At 43.6% G+C, this 23,755-nt stretch overlaps 1 protein-coding gene across 2 annotated transcripts in view; it reads left to right on the forward strand.

Moving 5' to 3' along the window:
* The window catches only part of LOC129836364 (SH3 and PX domain-containing protein 2A-like), a 97,043-nt gene extending 84,045 nt beyond the window's left edge, over window positions 1–12,998 (forward strand). For both annotated transcript variants that reach the window (XM_055902419.1, XM_055902420.1), the window contains 2 exons: window positions 8,593–8,712; window positions 8,826–12,998. In XM_055902419.1, the coding sequence (XP_055758394.1) occupies window positions 8,593–8,712; window positions 8,826–10,754 (2,049 nt within the window). In that variant the 3' untranslated portion in view covers window positions 10,755–12,998. The remainder of the gene's footprint in view (window positions 1–8,592; window positions 8,713–8,825) is intronic.
* The last annotated feature ends 10,757 nt before the right edge of the window (window positions 12,999–23,755 follow it).

Genomic DNA, 23,755 nt, shown 5'->3' on the forward strand with positions numbered 1-23,755 from the left:
AAGTGTGACAGTATGGGTGTGAACAGCCTTTGCAGATGTATTTCTTACACCTGCAGCATGCTGTGTGTGTCTTGGCGTCCTTCTTGGGTGGGCAGACCTGACACCTCTTCCTCTTACTCGCCCCCAGCGGGGCGGCCGGGGCGGCGGCGGCCGGGCCGGCGGCTCGCTCGCGGGCCTGCGGACGAGCCTCGGCGGATACACGCTCGCCCCGTATGACTTTGACAAGTGCGGACGCGGCTTCGGTGCGGGGGAGACGCTGCCTTCTTTGGATCAAGGGCTTCACGAGCGCCTTTCCGAGCTGCTCCAGGAACACCCTCCTCTTGTTCCGCTTCCCGGGCATCCAGTCGGGGTTGATCTCTCGCCATATGACAAAGGCGTTGTAGGAGGACACGTCGAGGATGTTGTGGAAGATGACCAGGGGCCAGCGGGCGGTCATCCGTCTGCAGCTGTAGGTCCCGACCACCTTGTCTAGGTTGTCCACGCCGCCCTTGTTGCAGTTGTAGTCTAGGATGAGGGCCGGCTTCCGGTCTCGGCGATCGCTGACGTCGGGCTCCGCGTGCCGCGTGCTCAGAAGCAGCACGTTCTTATTTCTCTTTGCCAGGTAGGACACTAGAGTGGCGGTGGGCGTGAAGGCGAACCTGGAGGACGAGACCTGTCTGCCCTTGGACTGGAGCAGCGCGGGAGGGAGCTCGGGCTTGTTCTTTCGCACCGTGCCCACCATGGTGAGGTTCCTCTCGAGGAGCCGCTGCCCGAGTTCGTAGGAGGTGAAGAAATTGTCACACGTGACGTTGTGACCGGCCGGCAGTCCCTCGGTCAGATCGAGGACGACGCGCGCGCCCTGGTTCTTCTCGGGGCATCCGCCGGCCGCCTTGCCGGTGTACACTTGCATCTTCCAAGCGTAGCTGGACTTGGCGTCGCAGGCCACCCACGACTTGATGCCGTATTTGGCCGGCTTGCTGGGAATGTACTGTCGGAAAGGACAGCGTCCTTGAGGCGAGGGAGAGGGGAGGAAGAGGAGAGGGAGAGGAGAGGGAGAGGAGATTAGCAGGAGATTAGCAGCAGCGTCATCGTTACAGGCTCACCATCGGGGCGCACTGCGTTTACGTTACACGCAGCCGCCGACGCCGCCGCCCGTGCCACTGCCCATTGCTACTGCTGCCCATTGCTACTACTGCCGATTGCTACCGCTGCCCGTGCTACTACTGCCCGTGCTCTCTACGCTACACGTACATACACAGATACATTGACTGCTACCGCTCTCTATGCACAGATACATAGACTGCCCGTGCTCTCTACGCCACGCGTACAAACACAGATACATAGACTGCCCGTGCTCTCTACGCCACGCGTACAAACACAGATACATTGACTGCTACCGCTCTCTATGCACAGATACATAGACTGCCCGTGCTCTCTACGCTACGCGTACGTACACAGATGCATAGACGGTACCTCTGAACGGGACCAGTTGTTCGTCCACCGTCACTTCGGGCCCCGGGTTGTAGAGGGCCTGCAGCCGCTCCTCCCACAGGTCCCACACCTCTCTCACGGCCGCCAGTCTGTCGGTGGCGAGTCTCGCGGGTCTCGACTGGCGGTCGTCGAATCGCAGCAGCCTCGAGTACTTGTGAAACGCCTTGAGCGGCATGGTGGCGCGGAACACGGTCCTGCCGCTCTCGGCGTCCCACAGGCTGGCCGCGGCCTCGCCTCGGGACCTGTAGACGCCGGCTAGGATCAGCAGCCCTACGTAGGCGCGCAGGTCGGTGGAGTCCATGGGTCGCCAGCCGTCTCCGTATTTTCTCACCCCCTGCAGATTGGTCATGTCCACGATGATCCTTTCTATCGCCGGTGTGACAAACAGCCGGAAGGCGGACTCGATGTCGAGCGCTCGCGACGCGGCGTAGGCCGTGGGGCCCGGCGTCACGGCGGGGCAGGGCGGGCGGATGGCGCGGGGTCGGTCCGGGCCGCGATAGGCCGCGGAGGACCATTTGATTTTGCCGTTTTTCGACAGCAACGTCTCCCTTTCTCGCTCTGGCTCTCTGGCTCTGTCTGGCTCTCTGTCTCGCTCCTCTCGGGCAGCGGCCGCGTCTCCCTCCGGCTCTTCCTCCGGCTCTTCCTCCGGCTCTTCCTCCGAAGAGGAGTCGTCTCCGTAGTCGTCCGCGTCGCGCTCGGGGTTGTATTCCTCACCGTCTTCATCTTCCGAAACGTCCTCCTCTTCGGAATCGCAGTAGTCTTCTTCGTCTTCTTGGTCGACGCTGGAGGATATCTGTTCCAGGACCTGAGCCGCGCTGAAACTGGGACTGCGAGGCGTCGTAGGCGGAGGCAACACGCTCGGCGGGGTCGTATTCCTCGTCGCCGTCGTCCTCGTCGTCGTCCTCATCATCGTCCTCATCTTGTTCTTTTTGTTGTTGTTGTTGTTGTTGTTCTTGTTCTTGTTCTTGTTCTTCTTCTTCTTCTTCTTTTTCTTCCTGACAATATTAGTAGGCTCTCTACGCCCTGCTTACTGTCATAGGCGGAGGGCTCACGCTCGGCGGGGTCGTATTCCTCCTCGTCGTCGTCCTCGTCGTCGTCCTCTTCTTCTTCTTCTTCTTCCTGACAATATTAGTAGCCTCTCTACGCCCTGCTTACGGTGGCCACGTGAATGGGACGAGGCACAGAGGGGAACAGAGGGGAACAACTCATAACGCAGGGCTTACAACAGGGCTCGGGTCACTGTGACCTGGCCCAGACAGGGGTAGGAGGGTTACAACATACACCTTGCTAAACGCTGCCGGGGTCTCTCTAACCCACACAGACACTGGGAATCGACTCGGAACGCTGGCCGGTGGTCACTCTGTCCCGCCGAGGCAAGGGGAAGGTTGTCTAACAACAGCCATACCCGAAAGGCACAATTTCCACAACCAAGGGAAAGTAGTTTGTAGGGGGGCGTTTTTAGATTCGATATCCAAACTCACACGGGGCCCAAGGGCCCGTTGTTCGTGGCAGACACGCCGTATTCGACACAGGCCCTTGCCCGGAATGTTGAGAATGTCAATTTTGGGGCAGGACCTTTTACTAGTATCCAGCAGGTGGTGGTGTTGGGTCACTGTGACCCCGGCCTGCCGGGGTCTCTCTGACCCACACAGACACGGGGGAAGCGACAGGTAACGCTGCCGAGGGTCACTCTGACCCCTCTGACGTCACTATGACCCCGCCCACACAGGGGCAGGGGCAGGAGGGTTACAACATACACCTTGCTAACGCCGCCGGGGTCACTCTGACCCCTCTGACGTCACTATGACCCGCCCACACAGGGGCAGGAGGGTTACAACATACACCTTGCTAACGCTGCCGGGGTCACTCCGACCCACACACAGACACGGGCAATCAACTCGGAACTGCCCGGGGTCGCTCTGACCCGCCGAGACAACGGGAGGGTTAAGAGCCTTTTTAACTGTTTTTCTTACACACCTATTCCCAAATTAACCCTCCAAGAGAATGCACTGTAGGATGTTGGTACCCATTCAACTACTAATGCATATCTCTCTCCTCACTGAAATTAATGACAAATGGATGAATCGCGATAATTGCGCAAGTTACTTCACAATTGAAATTAAATTAGGCCTAAATGATAAGGAGTGTGAAGATGTTGATTTCATTTAGAAAGCCAATAGTGGAATAATGAGTTTGTAATTAAAGAGCAGCAGTAAATAACAATAGCGGGGCTATATACAGGGGGTTCCGGTACAGAGTCAATGTGCGAGGGCACCGGTGTCGAGGTAATTGAGGTAATATGTACATGTAGGCAGAGTTATTAACGTGACTATGCATAAATAACAACAGAGAGTAGAAGCAGCGTAGAAGGGGGGTGCAAATAGTCTGGGTAGCCATTTGATTAGCTGTTCAGGAGTCTTATGGCTTGGGGGTAGAAGCTGTTTAGAAGCCTCTTGGACCTTGACTTGGCGCTCCGGTACCACTTGCCGTGCGGTAGCATAAGGCACATGTCAATGACTAGGGTGGCTGGAGTCTTTGACAATGTTTAGGACCTTCCTCTGACACAGCCTGGTATAAAGGTCCTGGATGGCAGGAAGCTTGGCCCCGGTGATGTACTGGGCCAAACGCACTCCCTTTGTAGTGCCTTGCGGTCGGAGGCAGCAAATTGCTAGAAAAAAATCCCCATCAATCTACACATAATACCCCATAATGCGGAAGAGCTTGGTTTTGTTTGTTTGAAAAGTTTGTTGTTTGAAAGTGTATTGGAAGTTATTGGTAGCTAGCTAGCTTCTTAGTTTGGATCCCGCGATGTAGTTGGCATCAGTTTCTGGGACTGCTTGTCTCTTTCCAGTGATCCTGCCGACCAAGGACGGGTGTGAGGAGCTATTTGGCATCGCAGCTAGCCTAGCTGCTAGCTAGCTGCATATCAAGCTAGTGGGGTTTCCTTTAACACAGCCCGCAACGCGGTTAGCCATTGTGGCTAGGACTGCAGATTGTCCCGGGTTTGTGGTTGTCTAGATCCCTGCTCTTTGTTGTTTTCAATCTTCCCCGTGACCTGCCCTGTCTGGAACTGCGAGGAGTAACAGTGTAACCTACGTTGCTAGCTACCATGACAAAGACCAAAGCCGGCGGGAGTACCGTTGAGGACAGTGGTGTCTCTCTATTACACATGAAGGATCTTTTAAATGAACAAAAAGAGACCTACAAGCAGTTGTTACAACTACAATAAAATAACTTCAAGTGTTTTGTCCAAATAATCGTGGATTCTACAAATAAAAGAATATACGTCCTGACTAGAGGTCGACCGATTCTGATTTTTCAATGCCGAATCCGATTATTGGAGGACCAAAAAAAGCCGATACTGATTAATCGGAATTGAAAAACTGTATGGTCGAAAGAGATGGGGCAGAATGAGTGGCAAATAAGTCTGGCTGCACATCTGACTGGCTTACTTACTGCAAATTGAGAAAATATTTGACTAAATTCAACAAAAAGAAGAAGAAACTGTATTATGAAGCCAAGATCAATGATATAAAAACTTTGGAGTACTTTAAATTAAATTATGGGCAGAAAGACAAATTCAACTCCATCTTTCATCGAATCAGATTCATCACGAAACCATTTGATGTTGGCAAATATTTTAAGGACTATTTCATTGGCAAAGTGGGCAAATTTAGGCAGGAAATGCCAACAACGAACAGTGAACATAATGAAAAGCATTGCAAGTTTGAACTTTGTAAAGTTAGTGTGGGAGAGGTGGGGAAATTATTGTTATCGATCAATAATGACAAACCTCCTGGCATTGACTACTTAGATGGAAAGGATGGTAGCTGACTCTATAACCACTCCTATCTGTCATATTTTTAATCTGAGCCTAGAGGACAGTATTTGTCCTCAGGCCTGGAGGGAAGCCAAAGTAATTCCGCTACCCAAGAGTGGTAAAGCGGCCTTTACTGGTTCTAACAGCAGACATATAAGCTTGCTGCCAGCTCTTAGCAAACTGTTGGGAAAAATATTGTTTGGCCAAATACAATGCTATTTCTCTGTAAACGAATTAACAACAGACTTTCAACATGCTTATAGAGAAGAGCACTCAGCATGTACAGCACTGCATCTTCACTGTTGACGTTGAGACTGGTGTTTTGCGGGTACTGTTTAATGTACGAGATCTTCAGTTTCTTGGCAATTTCTCGCATGGAATAGCCTTCATTTCTCAGAACAAGAATAGACTGACGAGTTTCAGAAGAAAGGTCTTTGTTTCTGGCCATTTTGAGCCTGTAATCGATCCCACAAATGCTGATGCTCCAGATACTTAAACTAGTCTTAAGAAGGCCAGTTTTATTGCATCTTTAATCAGCACAACAGTTTTCAGCTGTGCTAACATAATTGCAAAATGGTTTTCTATTGATGAATTAGCCTTTAAAAATGATAAACTTGGATTAGCTAACACAATATGCCATTGGAACACAGGAGTGATGGTTGCTGATAATGGGCATCTGTACGCCTATGTAGATATTCCATAAAAAATCTGCTGTTTCCAGCTAGAATAGTCATTTACAACATTAACAATGTCTACACTGTATTTCTGATCGGTATGATGTTATTTTAATATACAAAGAATTAGCTTTTCTTTCAAAAAGAAGGATATTTCTAAGTGACCAAAAAAACTTTTTAACAGTAGTGTATGTGTTATGGCTTTTCAACCTCTGCCATGTCGTGAATTCAGAGCTATCTATATAACAGAACTCATAGTGTTTTCTTTAGAAATGTTTGCAAATGTATAAAAAATACAAAACAATAATACCTTATTTACATAGATATTCAGACCCTTTGCTATGAGAATCGAAATTGAGCTCAGGTGTATCCTGTTTCTATTGATCATCCTTGAGATGTTTCTACAACATGATTAGAGTCCACCTGTGGTAAATTCAATTGATTGGACATGATTTGGAAAGGCACACACCTGTCTATATAAGGTCCCACAGTTGACAGTGCATGTCAGAGCAAAAACCAAGCCATGAGGTCGAAAGAATTGTCCGTAGAGCTCCGAGACAGGATTGGGTAAGGGTATCAGGCATTGAAGGTCCCCCAGCAATCGGGGGAGAAGGGCCTTGGTCAGGGAGATGACCAAGAACCCGATGGTCACTTTGACAGAGCTCTGGAGTTCCTCTGTGGAGATGGGAGAACCTTCCAGAAGGACAATCATCTCTGCAGCACTCCACAAATCTGGCCTTTATGGTAAAGTTGCCAGAAGGAATCCACGCTTCAGTAAAAGGCACATGACAGTCCATTTTGAGTTTGCCAAAAGACACCTAAAAACTCTCAGACCATGAGAAACAAGATTCTCGGGTCTGATGAAACCATGATTGAACTCTTTTGGCCTGAACGCCAAGCGTCACTTCTGGAGGAAACCTGGCACCATCCCTACGGTGAAGCATGGTGGTGGCAGCATCATGTTGTTGGGATGGTCTTCAGCTGCCGGGACTGGGAGACTAGTCAGGATAGAGGGAAATATGAACAGAGCAAAGTACAGAGATCCTTGATGGAAACCTGATCCAGACTGCTCAGGACCTCAGACTGGGGCGAAGCTTCACCTTCCAACAGGACAACGACCCTAAGCACACAGCCAAGACAACGCAGGAGTGGTTTCGGTACCAGTCTCTGAATATCCTTGAGTGGCCCAGCGAGAGCCCAGACTTGAACCCAACCGAACATCTCTTTAGAGACCTGAAAATAGCTGTGCAGCAAAGCTCCCCATCTAACCTGACAGAACTTGAGAGGATCTGCAGGGAAGAATGGGAGAAACTCCCCAAATACATGCCAAGCTTGTAGCGTCATACTCAAGAAGACTCAATGCTGTAATCACTGCCAACGAAGCAAAATGTCTGAATACTAATGTAAATGTGATATTTCTGTTGTTTAAAAAATATATAAATTAGCAAAAAAAATTATAAAAAGAAGCTGGTTTTGGTTTGTTATTATTGGGTATTGTGTGTAGATTGATGAGGGGAAAAAACAATTTAATCCATTTTAGAATAAGGCTGAAACGTAACAAAATGTGGAAAAAGTCAAGGGGTCTGAATTTTTCCATAGGCACTGTAAATAGAAACTAATTTCACACATAAGAGTTACCCAAAAGACTAATGCATTGACAATAGTCTGAGTGATGATATTATCAGCTGTGAAATTGTTCATGTAGTGATGGGCGCAGCTTGTAATTGACTGTTGCATGGAAAGGAGCATCACTTTGTCAAATCTTACTTCAGAGTTACATGCAGGTAAAATGTTTTGATTTCTATATAGTGTCAGAAAGATCATATTCTGCAGTTTGTCAAATAACTCTCGAAATTCAAGAGGTGCAGCTCTATTTCCAAATGTAACTTTTTCCAAGAATATCTGCGTTGTCCATGGCATCAGCACATGACCACTTGCGTAGCGGCATTGCTCTGGCTACTAAGCAAAGACTACTAACATAATAAACTTAAAGTATGTTATTCTGTTTTCATTTAAATACAATTTCTTATTTCCACAATGTTTCTTTTGACCTGCCAAAACGGACTTCTTTGTGATGAACTTAACCTAGTGTTTTTTTGTTTTTACCTATAGCCTAGATTAACATAAACGAATGAAAATGCTATTATGTTCTTTGAAATAAGAGTTTTTTAGTATTCTAATGTTACCTAAGACCTTTATAAACACAAGCAAATTATTATTCCTCTGATAGCATATATGAAATGCATTTATTAGACTGTTTGAGTGTTGTTGATGCATCATTGGCTCAAAGTGTTCTAAATTGGCTTTTTAGGACTTTGTAGAATTATACAAAACATAGAATATCCTCTATAACTGTTGTTTATATATTTACATGGTTATATTTCCACAAATATGTATTCATGCAATTCATGATTTATAGTTGTTTAAGAATTATTTATCAAGCAAGGGTGCTTATGTTTGCGCACCTTGTGGGTTGATATGCATCTGATCCATATGCTAAAGGTGACGCCCGGCAACATTCTCAGGGTTCCGTAGTGGGTACTTATAGGCTCAACGGCCCGGCGGTTCTATTGTTAACAGTATCAGCTGTGCAATATTCGTAATGCTGGAACATTTTTTTCCACTCAGGGATCCAATTTACCCTCACCACCAGAGCCACCTACTGTTGAAGCAGAGTACTACACCATTGCAGAGTTCCAGTCTGTCATTTCGGATGGCATTAGTTTTAATGGAGGTCAGAAAGCTGAGGTAAGCTTTTTTCATGTTAATTGTTTTTTTATTGTTCAGGTAAATTATTGAAATGAACAGACACTGCATGTAGTTAATTTCTCCCCATCTATTCTCTCTGTTCTGTCCTGTAGGTGATCGAGAAGAACTCTGGTGGCTGGTGGTACGTCCAAATCGGGGAGAAAGAGGGGTGGGCTCCCTGCTCCTACATCGACAAACGAAAGAAACCCAACCTAAACCGCAGAACCAGCACTCTGAGCCGTCCCAAAGTCCCACCCCCAGCCCCGCCCATCAAGAAGCAGGACTCTGAGGAGACCGCCCCTCCCAGCAGCCCTGGGTCTGAGGCTCCCGAGTCCCCTGTATCTCCCGGGAGGCCTGTGTACGAGGAGCCAGAATATGACATTCCTGCAATTGGGTTTGATCTGGAGTCAGAGTTTGAGTTCCTCAGGACAGATGGGTCCTCAGTGGATGGGAAGAATGAGGATGGCTCCTCAGGTAAGGGCTCTCATCTGTCCTCCAAGCCGTCTCCGGCCTCTTCTCTCCACAGCGCCTCCTTCAAGATGGGTGAGTCATCAGAGGACGTGGGGCAGGAAGAGGAGGAGCCTGAGGAGTGTATCTATGAGAATGACGGCTTCAGACCTTTCAGAGAGAAGCCTGATGCACAATCCAGTGGCGACTCGGATTCCCCAAAGACGAGCGCCCCGTTGGAGACTAGCAAGGCTGAAAACTCTCACTCCACGTTGGGGGCAAGGAGAAAAGGGAAGAATATCCAGCTGGAGCTGAACGGAAGCCAGTCCCATTCTCGAACAAAAGCAGAGGCTGGGGAGTCCAGCCCCAAACCTGCTTCCACAGAGTCCATCCCAGATCTATCCAAGCAGTCCAGGTCCAAGAAGGACAAAGAGGAACACAAAATGGGTTCCACCAAGTCATCCACCAAACCTAAGCCAGTGGTCAGGCCTAAACCCCAGGTGGCCAAGTCCTCCAGTGCAGAGAAGATGGACATCAGCAGCCTCCGGAGACAGCTGAGGCCTACAGGCCAGCTGAAGAAGGGCTCCAGAGGAGAAGACTTTGAAACAGCCTCTGTCATCTCCTCTGAGGACTCTGTGTCCTCCCACAGCACCTCTGACCTCTCCTCCATCTACTCTAAAGGCAGCCGTGGAGACTCAGACGAGGGCTGCAGCTTCTACCGCACCACAGACACCTATGAGAAGGTCCAGGACTCAGAGATGAGCTTCCCTGCCGGGGTGGAAGTGGAGGTGCTGGAGAAGCAGGAAAGCGGCTGGTGGTACGTCCGCTGGGGCGACACTGAGGGCTGGGCTCCAACCTACTACCTGGAGCCTGTCAGGCAGCTGGACGACACAGCTGGGTCCGAGTCCGATGGCACCCCCACCAAGCCAGGCAGCCTGAGCAAGTCCAACAGCCTGGAGAAGAACGAGCAGAGGGTCCAGGCTCTGAACAACATCAACCAGAGCCTGAAGAGGAGCACACCTCCCATCCCCTCCAAACCCCCGGGGGGGCTCTCCAAGCCCTTTGACCTGTTCAACAGCTTGCATAAGCAGAGGAATGGTACGAAACAACAACAGGTGGTCAGGCCTCAGTCTGTCTTCATCTCCGGGCCGATCATCGACGGCCCAAACCCAGTCGGCTCCCTTAGGAGAGGTGAGTCACTCAACTCCACCGACCACCCACGCTCTAGTCCCACCGTGCGCCGCAACGCTTCATTCGGTACAGCCCCGCGGAGCCCAGCGACAAACGGTAACATGGCGAACCGGAACAGACCCGGCACGGGCAGCTCCGAATCACTGGGCCTTGGGTCTCTGAGGAACGGTCTACCTGTTTCCACTGTAAAACCCAAACCCCACCTCATCCACAACAACCTCCGTGAGGTGTATGTCTCCATAGCGGATTACCATGGTGATGAGGAGACCATGGGGTTCCCTGAAGGAACAACTCTGGAGGTTCTGGAGAGGAATCCTAATGGGTGGTGGTACTGCCAGATCCTGGATGGAGGTCGACCTCGGAAAGGCTGGGTCCCCTCGAACTACCTGGAAAGGAAGAACTAGTAACACGCTTATGTTCAGTGCACGTGCAATCAGGTTGTCGGGTCAGAGACCATGGAAGACAGTGGAAATGGAAATGGAAAGAGGACACTGCATTTTTAGATTTTATAGATGGAAATCAGAAGAGACAGTCATCTAAGTGGCATCCTTTGTATTTTCTAATCTGAGGGTGGCCAACCCATCCTGGCATGTCATTTCTTGCCATTTTATTAATCTCATCTAAAGTGACAGATAAAGCACTTCATCGTGCTATTTTTAGACAGGATTTTTTATATTCACAGACAGCCGGGTGGATAGAACAAATACCTTAGGCATTCAAATCAGCAGAAGGTCAACCATATTAAACGGAAGAATTAAACAACAAAAGTGGTTGATTTGATGACACGTGCTTTTTAATCCAAAATGGAAGAATAACGGGACTTGGACACGAGAAGAGGAGCTTTGGACAGCTTTGGCTGATGACGATCCTTTATAACAACGAGAGAGGGTTTGTAATATGATTACATTACTTACTTAATGATTTCCAATGGGCAAAACATTACTCACTTCTAATGACATTTGATCATAAAACATTTACTTTTTAAAGCTTTTTGCATGGTTAAAAGGTTTCTGTACTGACCAAGCCTTGGGCCCATTTTTAAGTAAACATTTCTCTTAAAATGTTTTGTATGTTTAAAATCTGTTGCTACACCTTCTCATATGTTAAATGCCATCTGCAGAATGTCTTGTGCATGTTTTTATGTAACTTGTTTGGTGACGCTTAATGTATATTTTATGTCATACTTTTATATAGCTTTGTGTGTATGTCATCTTGTTGTAAAGTGTATATTCTGTCCATTTATTACAGTATGTAAGTCATTTTAAATCTCTTAAAGCTACAGTCTGCAATTTTTTACGGGGTCCCTGCCACCTGTTTTGGTATACAGCTAAAGGATAGGGCTAGGGACATGAGGCATTTATAAGTATATTCTTCAATAATCAATGGGTAAATATGAAGAATTTTAATAACAATTAAGCAGCTTCCCAAGTTGCAGACTGTAGCTATAAATCTTTATGAATGTTTCATGATTTTCTTGATGACACTCTACCTAATGTCTTATACGTACAGTATGTATCCTTCACCACCTTAGAAGTGTATTTCTGCCCTGGTCTTGTGACACAAAATAGGTCAGCCTATTTGAAGGAGTGGTAAATCAGCTATTTTTTGCGCTCTCTAGAATCGTCTTCTTCTAGTAAATTTTGATGTTTTCTATCAACAGATTTCTTCCATGGCTCCATTTGACCTATCATATTTAGAATAAAATAAAAGACCGATACCATATGGTTATGATTTGTTTAGTTCTTTTGAATCAAATTTGAAGATGGTTTTCACATTGAACTTGACCGTTTAAGGTGTTCGCTAGGTTGTAAACAAAAAAGTGATGAGCTGCTTATGCATTTCCATTATTCCATTTAAGTTACCAGAGGAAGGAATATTGGACTTGAGGAATATTGGAATTGAGGCTTTTCATTTACTTTCAAAAACAAACCCCAGGGATGTGTAGAATAGCAATTGAACTTAAATTGTGATTTTATCTGAGAGAGAACTCATTGCAAATGAATTCAATACCTATTTTTATCCCACAAAGGGCTTGCAGACAGCAGTGCATATACATAAACAATGACCCATCTGGTGCTACTCATATCTGGAAAGACTTGATACTCATGCCCCTTTGAAAAAGGAGGAACATACAGCATAGACAAATGTATACTCTTAATATTGCTGTGCAGTATTAATTTTAATGTTTGAACATGTCATCTATTCTAGCTACATAACTTTGTTTTAAATATTTCAAATTCCCTAATTAATTCCTTCGAATGAAGTAATATCTAGTTACATTGAGTTAATCTTACCCTGTGGTATACACAACTTTGACTTGTCAATTTATAGGTCACATTACATACTTTTTTGCCCAAGCATTAAATTTTCAAATTCTGTTAATGAAGCTGGACCTGCTATGGTTGATGTTCAAGACTGTTGAAATATGGTTCTAGTGAAGGATCCTCTTTTGCCAGCTTGATGTCCCATTAATATTTCCTTTGTCATTGTCTGCTGGACAGTATTGTATCTAACATTAGTTTTAGAGCCTGCTACATTGCAGAAATTGTATTTATAGTATTCAGCAGAGAAAACGTTCATTTTATGATTACATGTGAACAATAATGATGTTTGTTTTTGTGAATAAATGCACTTTCTGCATTACCAGATTCCATATTGTTTTACAGAATTATTGATGATTCTTTCAATTTCTGCAACTTGTATAATTCAAGGTATGGGACAGCCCAGGCACAAAGCAAAATAAAGTGCCTTAAACCTTAACGCATAATTCAAAGCAGTGAAGCAAAGAGATGCAATAGATTGGGTAATGACAGTTATGATTCACAGCAGTAAAGTGGATTTTCCTGCAAGAATCTGACCAAGAGCACCCTCTTGTGCATTACAGCCTATACTACAATACATACAACATCTTACTGTAAGAACAAGATAAATATTGTCATTAAAAAGGTGTTTTATTTGTATAAAAACAAATCATTTATATGGCTGCATTAAAAAAAAAATTCTTTGAACGTTTCTAAAACATTCTAAAATGGAGAGAATGCAAGTGTGTTAGCAATCAGTGAAGCCTCATGTATTCAGTTATTGTGTTTGTTTTGCCATTTGTAAACATATGTTTACAGTGTGTATTTGTAACACATGTTAACCATTTTGTTACATATTGAGAAAATTTCCAGATTGACTTTGCGTTTATAAAATTGCAGTTACTTCAGGCAAAGTTTTGTGCATTATAATATAAATTCTTCCTTTGCTATCTAAGAACTGATTGAGGTTATACGTAATTATTACGATGTGGGTACATTACTTTTGTAACAATGATAGTTAATATAAAGCCTCTGCTGACTCAGCACATTTAGTTTTGGCTTTACCGTAATGGCTATTTTCCCAATGGCCCAATATGGATTAAGTGCAGGTTTGTCTGGTTACTGTTCAGCTCCTAGTGTATAAATAGCCATTGAAGTTCACTATGTCAGACAGTGTGTTATGCTGTATTACCAAGTCCTCAAACATGACAATATTTACAACCGATAGGCTTTTCCTGTGAAATATGTTCTCCCCATTGGGCCATTCCTTCCACTGGGAACCTCAGGCTATACTCCTCAGCTTAGCAGTGAGTTATGGCTGTCTGATCTGGTTGGTGTGTGTGCAGGGCTGTAACTAGGGCCGGGAATTGCAAAGGACCCCACAATACGATATCACAATACTTACGTGCCGATAAGATTTCAATGTTCCAAACATATGTCTTCTGCAGAGAGACGAGAGAGCCATGATAACTCATGGAAATAGAAGTGCTGAAAACATGTTGGTTCACTATTTAAAAAGAAGGAGAACAAGCTATATGGCCTAATATAATACCTAATACCGCCACCGGCAAAGTAAACCATGTGGAGTGTTATGATCCCATATCCTCAAGGGGGCAGTATGAGCACTCCAGAACAGCTCAGCCCAAACATAAAGGTCCAATGCAGCCGTTTTTATCAAATCATATCTGGGTAACAATTAAGTACCTTACAGTGATTATTTTAAATTAAAATGGTTAAAAGAAACATAAATAGCTTCTTAGCAAATAACTAATTCTCAAGCAATAATTTTTCTAGGACTGTCTGGGAGTTGGGAGGGGAAAACTGAAAACGAGCTGTTATTGGCAGAGAGGTTTAGAACTGTTATTGGTCTATTAACTAATTTACTGTCTGTGATGTCACCAGACATGCCAAAACTCCATCCCACCAAAACAGGCTGAAATTTCAGGTGGTCTTTTCAAACAGCTCTTAAACTAAACGGGCATTATCATAATTTTCACAATTTCACAGTATTATTCCAAACTCATAGTGTTGAAATATACACTGCTCAAAAAAATAAAGGGAACACTTAAACATCACAATGTAACTCCAAGTCAATCACACTTCTGTGAAATCAAACTGTCCACTTAGGAAGCAACACTGATTGACAATAAATTTCACATACAGACTCTGTCACGTCTGTCACGTGTGCTCATGTGCTCAGTGTGAACCTGCTTTCATCAGTGAAGAGCACAGGGCGCCAGTGGCGAATTTGCCAATCTTGGTGTTCTCTGGCAAATGCCAAACATCCTGCACGGTGTTGGGCTGTAAGCACAACCCCCACCTGTGGACGTCGGGCCCTCATACCACCCTCATGGAGTCTGTTTCTGACCGTTTGAGCAGACACATGCACATTTGTGACCTGCTGGAGGTCATTTTGCAGGGCTCTGGCAGTGCTCCTCCTTGCACAAAGGCGGAGGTAGCGGTCCTGCTGCTGGGTTGTTGCCCTCCTACGGCCTCCTCCACGTCTCCTGATGTACTGGCCTGTCTCCTGGTAGCGCCTCCACGCTCTGGACACTACACTGACAGACACAGCAAACCTTCTTGCCACAGCTCGCATTGATGTGCCATCCTGGATGAGCTGCACTACCTGAGCCACTTGTGTGGGTTGTAGACTCCATCTCATGCTACCACTAGAGTGAAAGCACCGCCAGCATTCAAAAGTGACCAAAACATCAGCCAGGAAGCATAGGAATTGAGAAGTGGTCTGTGGTCACCACCTGCAGAACCACTCCTTTATTGGGGGTGTCTTGCTAATTGCATATAATTTCTACCTTTTGTCTATTCCAGCATGTGGAATTTATTGTCAATCAGTGTTGCTTCCTAAGTGGACAGTTTGATTTCACAGAAGTGTGATTGACTTGGAGTTACATTGTGTTGTTAAAGTGTTCCCTTTATTTTTTTGAGCAGTGTATATTAAACACAGGAAAATCACATTTTCTACTGAACAGGGCCTTCAACTATCAAGTCCTTACGTCAACGCTATGCCATTAGAGTAAGATACAGAATTGTAATTGTTATTATTTTAAGAATAACGCATGGTCTAGAGGGGAAAGAAACACCTATTTAGGTGAGGTGCTGGTTAGCATAGTGGAACACTTGAAAATAAAGGAGAGCCGCACAATCTAGGAGCTCAGATGTAAAAATGTAATGTCCAACGTTTCGACAGACAAGCTGTCTTCATCAGGATGATGAAGAGGAAGAAAGCTTGTCTGTCGAAATGTTGAACATTACATTTTTGCATCTGAGCTCCTAGAGTGTGCGGCTCTCCTTTATTTTGAAGAATAAAGCATGGATCTGAAATAGACAACTGCTTTACCTACCAGACAAGTACATGCCAATGAAAATATACCTTTGGTGACTACCATTACACTTTTGAAGCTCAAGTGTCCAACAATTACATTGAACCAACAGTGCACAACTTTGATAAGTGTTTGATAGTGAGCCATTATCAAATCAGTTTACTTTTACATTCATTCCCCAACAACCGTACCCAACGCGGTGAGGGGAATCAGAGTATACATTTAAAATGTCTGCTGCCAAACTTCTTAACTTACTGGCAGTTTGAATGAGGCCCAGGTTCACTCAGAGGTCTACATGGAAAGTCTGTGTGTACACAACAGTGAGATATATACTGTGTTCATGTCATTTTTACACACGGTGGCTGTGCGTCTCCCTTCCCTTCTGAGAAACTTGTCCATTAGCAATGGCTGCCTCTGCCTGTTTCATGTCCAGCCGTCACAGACTGTATTTGTGCGTATTAGACTGCAGTATAAAACACTGGTGCAGCCAGCTCAGCTAAGGCAGGATAGTAAATAACAGATGATGTTCACTCTGGCCAGGCCTACATGCCTCTGCTCTAAACAGACTATGTGAGTTATGCCTGTAGCCCTGTGCTTTGTTTCTCATATGCACAGACTGAAGACCAGAATACTACGTGCAGCATGATTGTGTTAAATAGTAAGTAGGCCTATGGTTGGGCACAAATGTCAATTCAACATTTATTTTATGTTGGTTCAACGTGATTTAATTGAAATTACGTGGAAACAATGTTGATTCAACCAGTGTGTGCCAAGTGGGATGTTTGTGTTTTTGAGGAATTGCTCTAATATTGCTGATTGAGGTGTACATATTGAACACTAATAACACACCTCTCCATCGTAGAGTGCACTCAACACATACAGTGCCTTCACAAAGTTTTCATACCCCTTGACTTAATCCACATTTTGTTGTGTTACAGCCTGAATTCAAAATTAAATAGATTTTTTCTCACCCATATACACACAATACCCCATAATGACTTAGTGAAAACATGATTTTAGAAGTGTTTGCAAATTTATTGAAAATTAAGTACAGAAGTATCTTATTTACATAAGTATTCACACCCCTGAGTCAATACAGTGTAGAAGCCCATTTGTGAGTATTTTTTATTTATATATTTTTAGGGGTGGATCAGCTTTAATATTGCAAATAGATTGTTGCTTCCATCAATGTAATTGTCTGCATCATTTCCAATCCCCCATATTATATATATTTAAAAATATATATATTTTCCTTTATTTTCCTCTAACCCTACCACCAAGCCGAAAAGTATTCCTCAATCGGAAGGAGAAATGGGGAGTAAGTGGGCAACATTCAGTCAAAACTACAAGCTACAGGCAAGGCAGGTGTCCCCACAGACGACACCACCCCCCACTCCAGAATGGGGGCACCTTAGGTCACATACTGCTTTGTCTTATTCTATGCAGTGCCAGTAGGACACAATCTACTCCCATCACTGTATAGTACAGTGACACTTGCACATAGTCCTAGCAAAGGTCTTTGACTCTAACGCTGTTCCTCTCAAATTGAACCCTGTACAGCACTTCATCATAAGTTGGTGTTGACATATTGACATGGTTGATATTGTGGAATGTTGTGTGATCTGTACGGGTTTTCTTTCGTAGATGTAGTAGGATGGTTTTGTTATCATGACACTATGCGAGACCCAAATGCAGATACAGGAGGCAGATAGTTGGAGTTTAAGATGTTGAATAAATCCAAAAGGAATAGGCAAGAGAATGGTCGTCGACAGTCAAAAGGTCATAACCAGATCAGAGTCCAGGAGGTACAGAGTGGCAGGCAGGCTCGAGGTCAAGGCAGGCAGAATGGTCAGGCAGGCAGGTAACAGAGTCCAGAACAGGCAAGGGTCAAAACCGGGAGGACTAGAAAAAGGAGAAAAGGCAAAGCAGGAAAATGGGAAAACCCGCTGGTAGGCTTGGACATACAAGACGAACTGGCACAGAGAGACAGGAAACACAGGGATAAATACACTGGGGAAAACAATCGACACCTGGCGGGGGTGGAGACAATAGTGAGGACAGGTAAAACAGATCAGGCTGTGACAGTTATTTGCCAACACTAGATTGACAATGGCCAGTTCCTGTTCATGGGTGAACAGACGTTGCCTTCCTCCCTCAGGAGATCATCTGGCAGTTGTGTATAAAATGCAAGAAAATTATGTCATTGGTGAGGTTCTTTTTTACATACTGTACTTACAAATCTGCCGTTTCCAGCTACAATAGTTATTTACAACATTAACAATGTCTACACTGTATTTCTGATCAATTTGATGTTATTTTAATGGACAAAAAATGTGCTTTCCTTTCAAAAACAGGGACATTTCTAAGTGACCCCAAACTTTTGAACGGTAGTGTAAGTACAGATTTTGTATGACTGAAGCCTTTAGTGAGAGGTCTAATGCTTTAATATTTAGTCGTCTGCTATCCGAATTCATATTCATTATATAAATAGGCCCGTTTAATTTTGTCTGGCTGGACATAAGCAAATAGATTTTTTTCCACAAATAGACAGGCATTTTCCTTTCCATGGTAGCAAGATCTTATCTATTTTTGCTAACTTTCTATTAAAATGTATTCTAGTGAGATCATCGCTTCCTCCGGGATATGAATACCGAGTATGTCCACTTCACCATCAGGCCATTTTATTGGTAAACTACACGGTAATGTAAAAGTTGTATGTTTTTGTGATCCAATACGTAATATAGGACATGATTTGGTTGTAATCCAGAGGTTACAAAAATTATCTAGATCCTCTATGAGTGTCACGCCCTGACCATAGAGAGCCTTTTTATTCTCTATTTTGGTTAGGTCGGGGTGTGACTAGGGTGGGTGATGTAGTGCATTTATTTCTATGTTGGCCTGGTATGGTTCCCAATCAGAGGCAGCTGTTTATCGTTGTCTCTGATTGGGGATCATATTTAGGCAGCCATTTCCCCACTGGTTTTTGTGGGATCTTGTTTTCGTGTTAATGCCTGTGAGCTCTACAGAACGTCACGTTTTGTTGCTCTTTATTGTTTTTGTGAGTTTCAATTAATAAACATGTGGAACTCTACACTGCGCCTTGGTCCGAGTATGATTACCACGACGATGATGACAATGAGTCTATGGAGGGATACAAATTGTGGATTAATAAAATGCATGAATCATCAGCGTACATTGACACCTTTGTTTTTAATCCCTGGATTTCTATCCCGTTGATATTATTGTTAGGTCTGATTTCAATAGCTAACATTTCGATGGCCATAATAAATAGATATGCCGATATTGGACAACCTTGTTTAACTCTTCTTGACAGTTTAATACTTTTTGAGAAGTAGCCATTATTTACTATTTTACACCTAGGGTTACTATACATAACTTTAACCCATCCTATAAGAGATTCTCCCAAATAAAATATTACAGGCATTAATGTATATATAAATTCCAGTCGTGCTTTATCAAAGGCCTTTTCAAAGTCAGCCATGAATACCAGGCCTGGTTTCACACATTTTTCGTAGTGTTCTATTGTTTCCAGTACTTGTCTTATATTATCTCCAATGCATCGTCCATGTAAAAAATCTGTCTTATTAGGATGAATAATATCTGACACTGAAGTATAAGAGGAAGGCAAATTTTTAAATGGACGATATCTTTATATTTACCACCTGGGTCCTGTTTCAGTAATAGTGAAATAACACCTTCTTGTTGAGTATCTGATAATCTACCCTTTTTTATAGGAGTAGTTAATACATTCAAATAACAGTCTTCTGAGTACATCGGAAAAGGTTTTACATACCTCAACTGGTATGCCATACAGCCCTGGAGTTTTCCCGGACATAAAGGCTTTAATTGCATCAATAAGTTCCTGCTCTGTAATTTGACCTTCACATGAGTCTTTCTGTACAGCTGTTAATTTTACAATGAATATAAACTCCTTACAATTAACTTGATTAGTGGAGATAGAGGAGACTGAAATGAAAACATAAGCTTAAAGTACTTTGCTTCCTCTTTCAAAATAACATTTGGTGAATCATGTAAATTATTTTTGGTAGCATTTCTATGTTGAAGTTGAAAAAATTATTTGGTGCATTTTCCCCCATATTCCATCCAGTTCACTTTATTTTTTATAATATATGAATTACATTTAATCTTTTTTGAATATGTTTCTCCAGTTATTTTTGCTTTTCCTATAACTTATTCGGTGCCTCTATGGTAGAGTTTGTATTGCTATCTATCTGTACTGTTAGTCCCTCTATTTCCTTTGTTAATATGAACTCCTTTGACCTAAATGGCTTTTATTTTAAAGATGAGTATTGAATAGCATTGCCTCTAAATGCACATTTAAAAGTGTCCTGTACATTAAGGGGATCTGCTGTACCTATTTTATGTCGGAAAAAATCTGTCATAAATTCCTCTGTCCTGTTTAAAAACAAGTTGTCATCCAATAGGCTTTGATTACATTTCCAATTTCCTCACCCACATGGAAATTCTGTAAGCGTAATGTGTAAGCCAATTATTTGATGGTTCGACCGCATTCTGTCCCCTATCAACACTTTTAAACTTTTGGTGCCAACGAGAATGAAATAAGAAACTAGTCAGGACGACTAGCTTGATTGAGCTGTGAGTCTTTCTGGTAAGTCTCTAAGAGCTTTCCAAACCTGGATTGTGCAACATTTTCCCATTATTACTTTCAAAATTCTTCAAGCTCTGTACTTAACTTCATTCTGTTTCTATTTTATCCTGAAAAACTCCCGTCCTTAAAGCTGCAATATGTCACTTTTTGGGCAACCCGACCACATTAACATGTTTTATAGACCTGCCATTCTCATTGAAAGCAAGTCTAAGAAGCGGTAGAACTGTTCTACTGTATGTGCGCTATTTCTGTGCTTCCCAGTTTAGTTTTTGCCTCTTTTACTTTTGGATTTGTACACCAGCTTCAATCAGCTGAAAGTACAATATTTTGGGTTATGTTAAAGATATTTCACAGTGATTTAGATGGTATAATGATTCCCACACTATACTTGCTTGTTTTTTTCACATAAACTGTACTTAGGTGAACTATTAGAATTTTAGCAACCAGGAAATGGCGGAGCGATTTCTGCATAGTGCATCTTAATGATTACAATCATATCCGCAACATGATGCAGCCACCACTATGCTTGAAAATATGGAGAATGGTACTCAGTAATGTGTTGAATTGGATTTGCCCCAAACGTACAACTTTCTATTCAGGACAAAAAGTGAATTGCTTTGCCACATTTTTTTTGCCACATATTCTTTTACAGTATTACTTTACTGCCTTGTTGCACACAAGAAGGAAGCCTCTGTACAGGCGTCCTTCTTTCCCCTCAATTAGTCAATTAGGTTAATATTGTGGAGTAACTACAATGTTGTTGATCCATCCTCAGTTCTCTCCACAGCCATTAAACTCTGTAACTATTTTAAAGTCACCATTATTGACCTCATGGTGAAATCCCTGAGCGGTTTCTTTCCTCTCCAGCAACTGAGTTAGGAAGGACACCTGCATCTTTGTTTTGTACTGGGTGAATTGATACACCATCCAAAGTGTAATTAATAACTTCACCGTTCTCAAAGGGATATTTTATTTTTTACCCATCTACCAACAGGTGCCTTTCTTTGAGACACATTGGAAAACCTCCCTGGTCTTTGTGGTTGAATCTGTGTTTGAAATTCACTGCTCAACTAAGGGACCTTAAAGATAATTGTATGTGTGGGGTACAGAGATGAGGTACTCATTCAAAAATCATGTTAAACACTATTGTTGCACACAGAGTGAGTCCATGCAACTTATTATGTGACTTGTTAAGCACATTTTTACTCCTGAACTTATTTAGGCTTGCTATGACAAAAGGGTTGAATACGTATTGACTCAAGACACTTTAGCTTTAAATGTTGTATTAATTTGTAACATTATGGTGTATTGTGTGTAGGCCAGAGACCAAAAACCTCAATTTATTTAAATTCAGGCTGTAACACAACAAAATGTGGAAAAAGTCAAGGGGTGTGAATAGTTTCTGAAGGGACTGTACAATTTGAGATATTACCAGCAGTCATGAACTCAGCTTTGGTATAGTCATATCTACACCGAACAAAAATATAAACACAACATGTAAAGTGTTGGTCCCATGTTTCATCAGCTGAAATAAAAGATCTCAGAAATTGTACGCCCAAAAAGCATATTCCTCTCAAAATTGTTTACATCCCTGCTAGTGAGCATTTCTCCTTTGCTAAGATAATCCATACACCTGACAGGTGTGACATATCAAGAAGCTGATTAAACAGCAAAATCACTACACTGGTGCACCTTGTGCTGGGGACAATAAAAGGTCACTCTAAAATGTGCCAGATGTCTCAAGTTTTGAGGGAGCGTGCAATTGGCAGGCTGACTGCAGGCATGTCTACCAGAGCTGTTTCCAGCTCATTTTAATTTAATTTCTCTACCATAAGCCACCTCCAATGTACTTTTAGAGAATTTGGCAGTATGTCCATCCGGCATCACAACTGCAGACCACAGGTAACCACACCAGCCCAGGACCTCCACATCAGGCATTGTTCACCTACGGGATCGTCTGAGACCGGACAACTGATGAAACTGTGGGTTTGCACAACCAAAGAATTTCTGCACAAACTGTCAGAAATCGTCTGGGGAAGTTCATCCTCATGCTCATCGTTCTCAACAGGGTCTGGACCTGACTGCAGTTTGGCGTCGTAACCGACTTTAGTGGGTAAATGCTCACCTTCGATGGCCACTGGCACGCCGGAGAAGTGTGCTCTTCAGCGATGAATCTCTGGTTCAACTGTACCGGGCACATGGTAGACAGCGTGTATGGCGACACATGACCAAGTGGTTCCCTGATGTCAACATTGTGAACAGTGTGCCCCATGGTGGCGGTGGGGTTATGGTATGGGCAGAGATAAGCTATGGACAAACGAGCACACTTGCAATTCATTGATGCACAAAAATACCGTGATGAGATCCCGAGGCCCGTTGTCTTGCCATTCATCCACCGCCGTCACCTCGTTTCAACATGATAATGCATGGCTGCATGTCTCAACGATCTGCACACAATTCCTGGAAGCTGAAAATGTCCCAGTTCTTCCACGGCCTGTATACTCACCAGACATGTCACTCATTGAGCAGTTTGGGATGCTCTGGATTGACGTGTACGAAAGCGTGTTCCAGTTCCTGACAATATCCAGCAACTTCACACATACATTGAAGAGGAATGGGACAACATTCCACAGGCCACAATCAACAGCCTGATCAACTCTATGTGAAGGAGACGTGTCACGCTGCCTGAGTCAAATGGTGGTCACACCCGATACCGACTGTTTTTTCTGATCCACGCCCCTACCTTTTTTTTAAGTATCTGTGATTAACAGATATATATCTCTATGTCAGGTCATGTGAAAAACATAGATTAGGGCATAATTCATTTATTTCAATTGACTGATTTCCTTACATGAACTGTAGCTCAGTAAAATCTTTGAAATTGTTGCATGTTGCATTTATATTTTTGTTCAGTGTAACTTGTCCACTAATGAACTTGCCAACCTCAGCATCCCGGCAAGTGTAATAACCATGACCAGTAAGTTGACAAACTGACATTGCTAGTTATGATGAATATTATTCCATTCATATCTGTGTACAGTGTAGGCAAATTAGAGTTCAGTAACAAAAGTTAAGTAGTTCCAGGCATTTAGCTTTTTAACACCGCTTACATTTTA

The sequence above is a fragment of the Salvelinus fontinalis genome, chromosome 37, assembly GCF_029448725.1.
Source record: "Salvelinus fontinalis isolate EN_2023a chromosome 37, ASM2944872v1, whole genome shotgun sequence".
In the NCBI taxonomy this organism is placed as follows: domain Eukaryota; kingdom Metazoa; phylum Chordata; class Actinopteri; order Salmoniformes; family Salmonidae; genus Salvelinus; species Salvelinus fontinalis.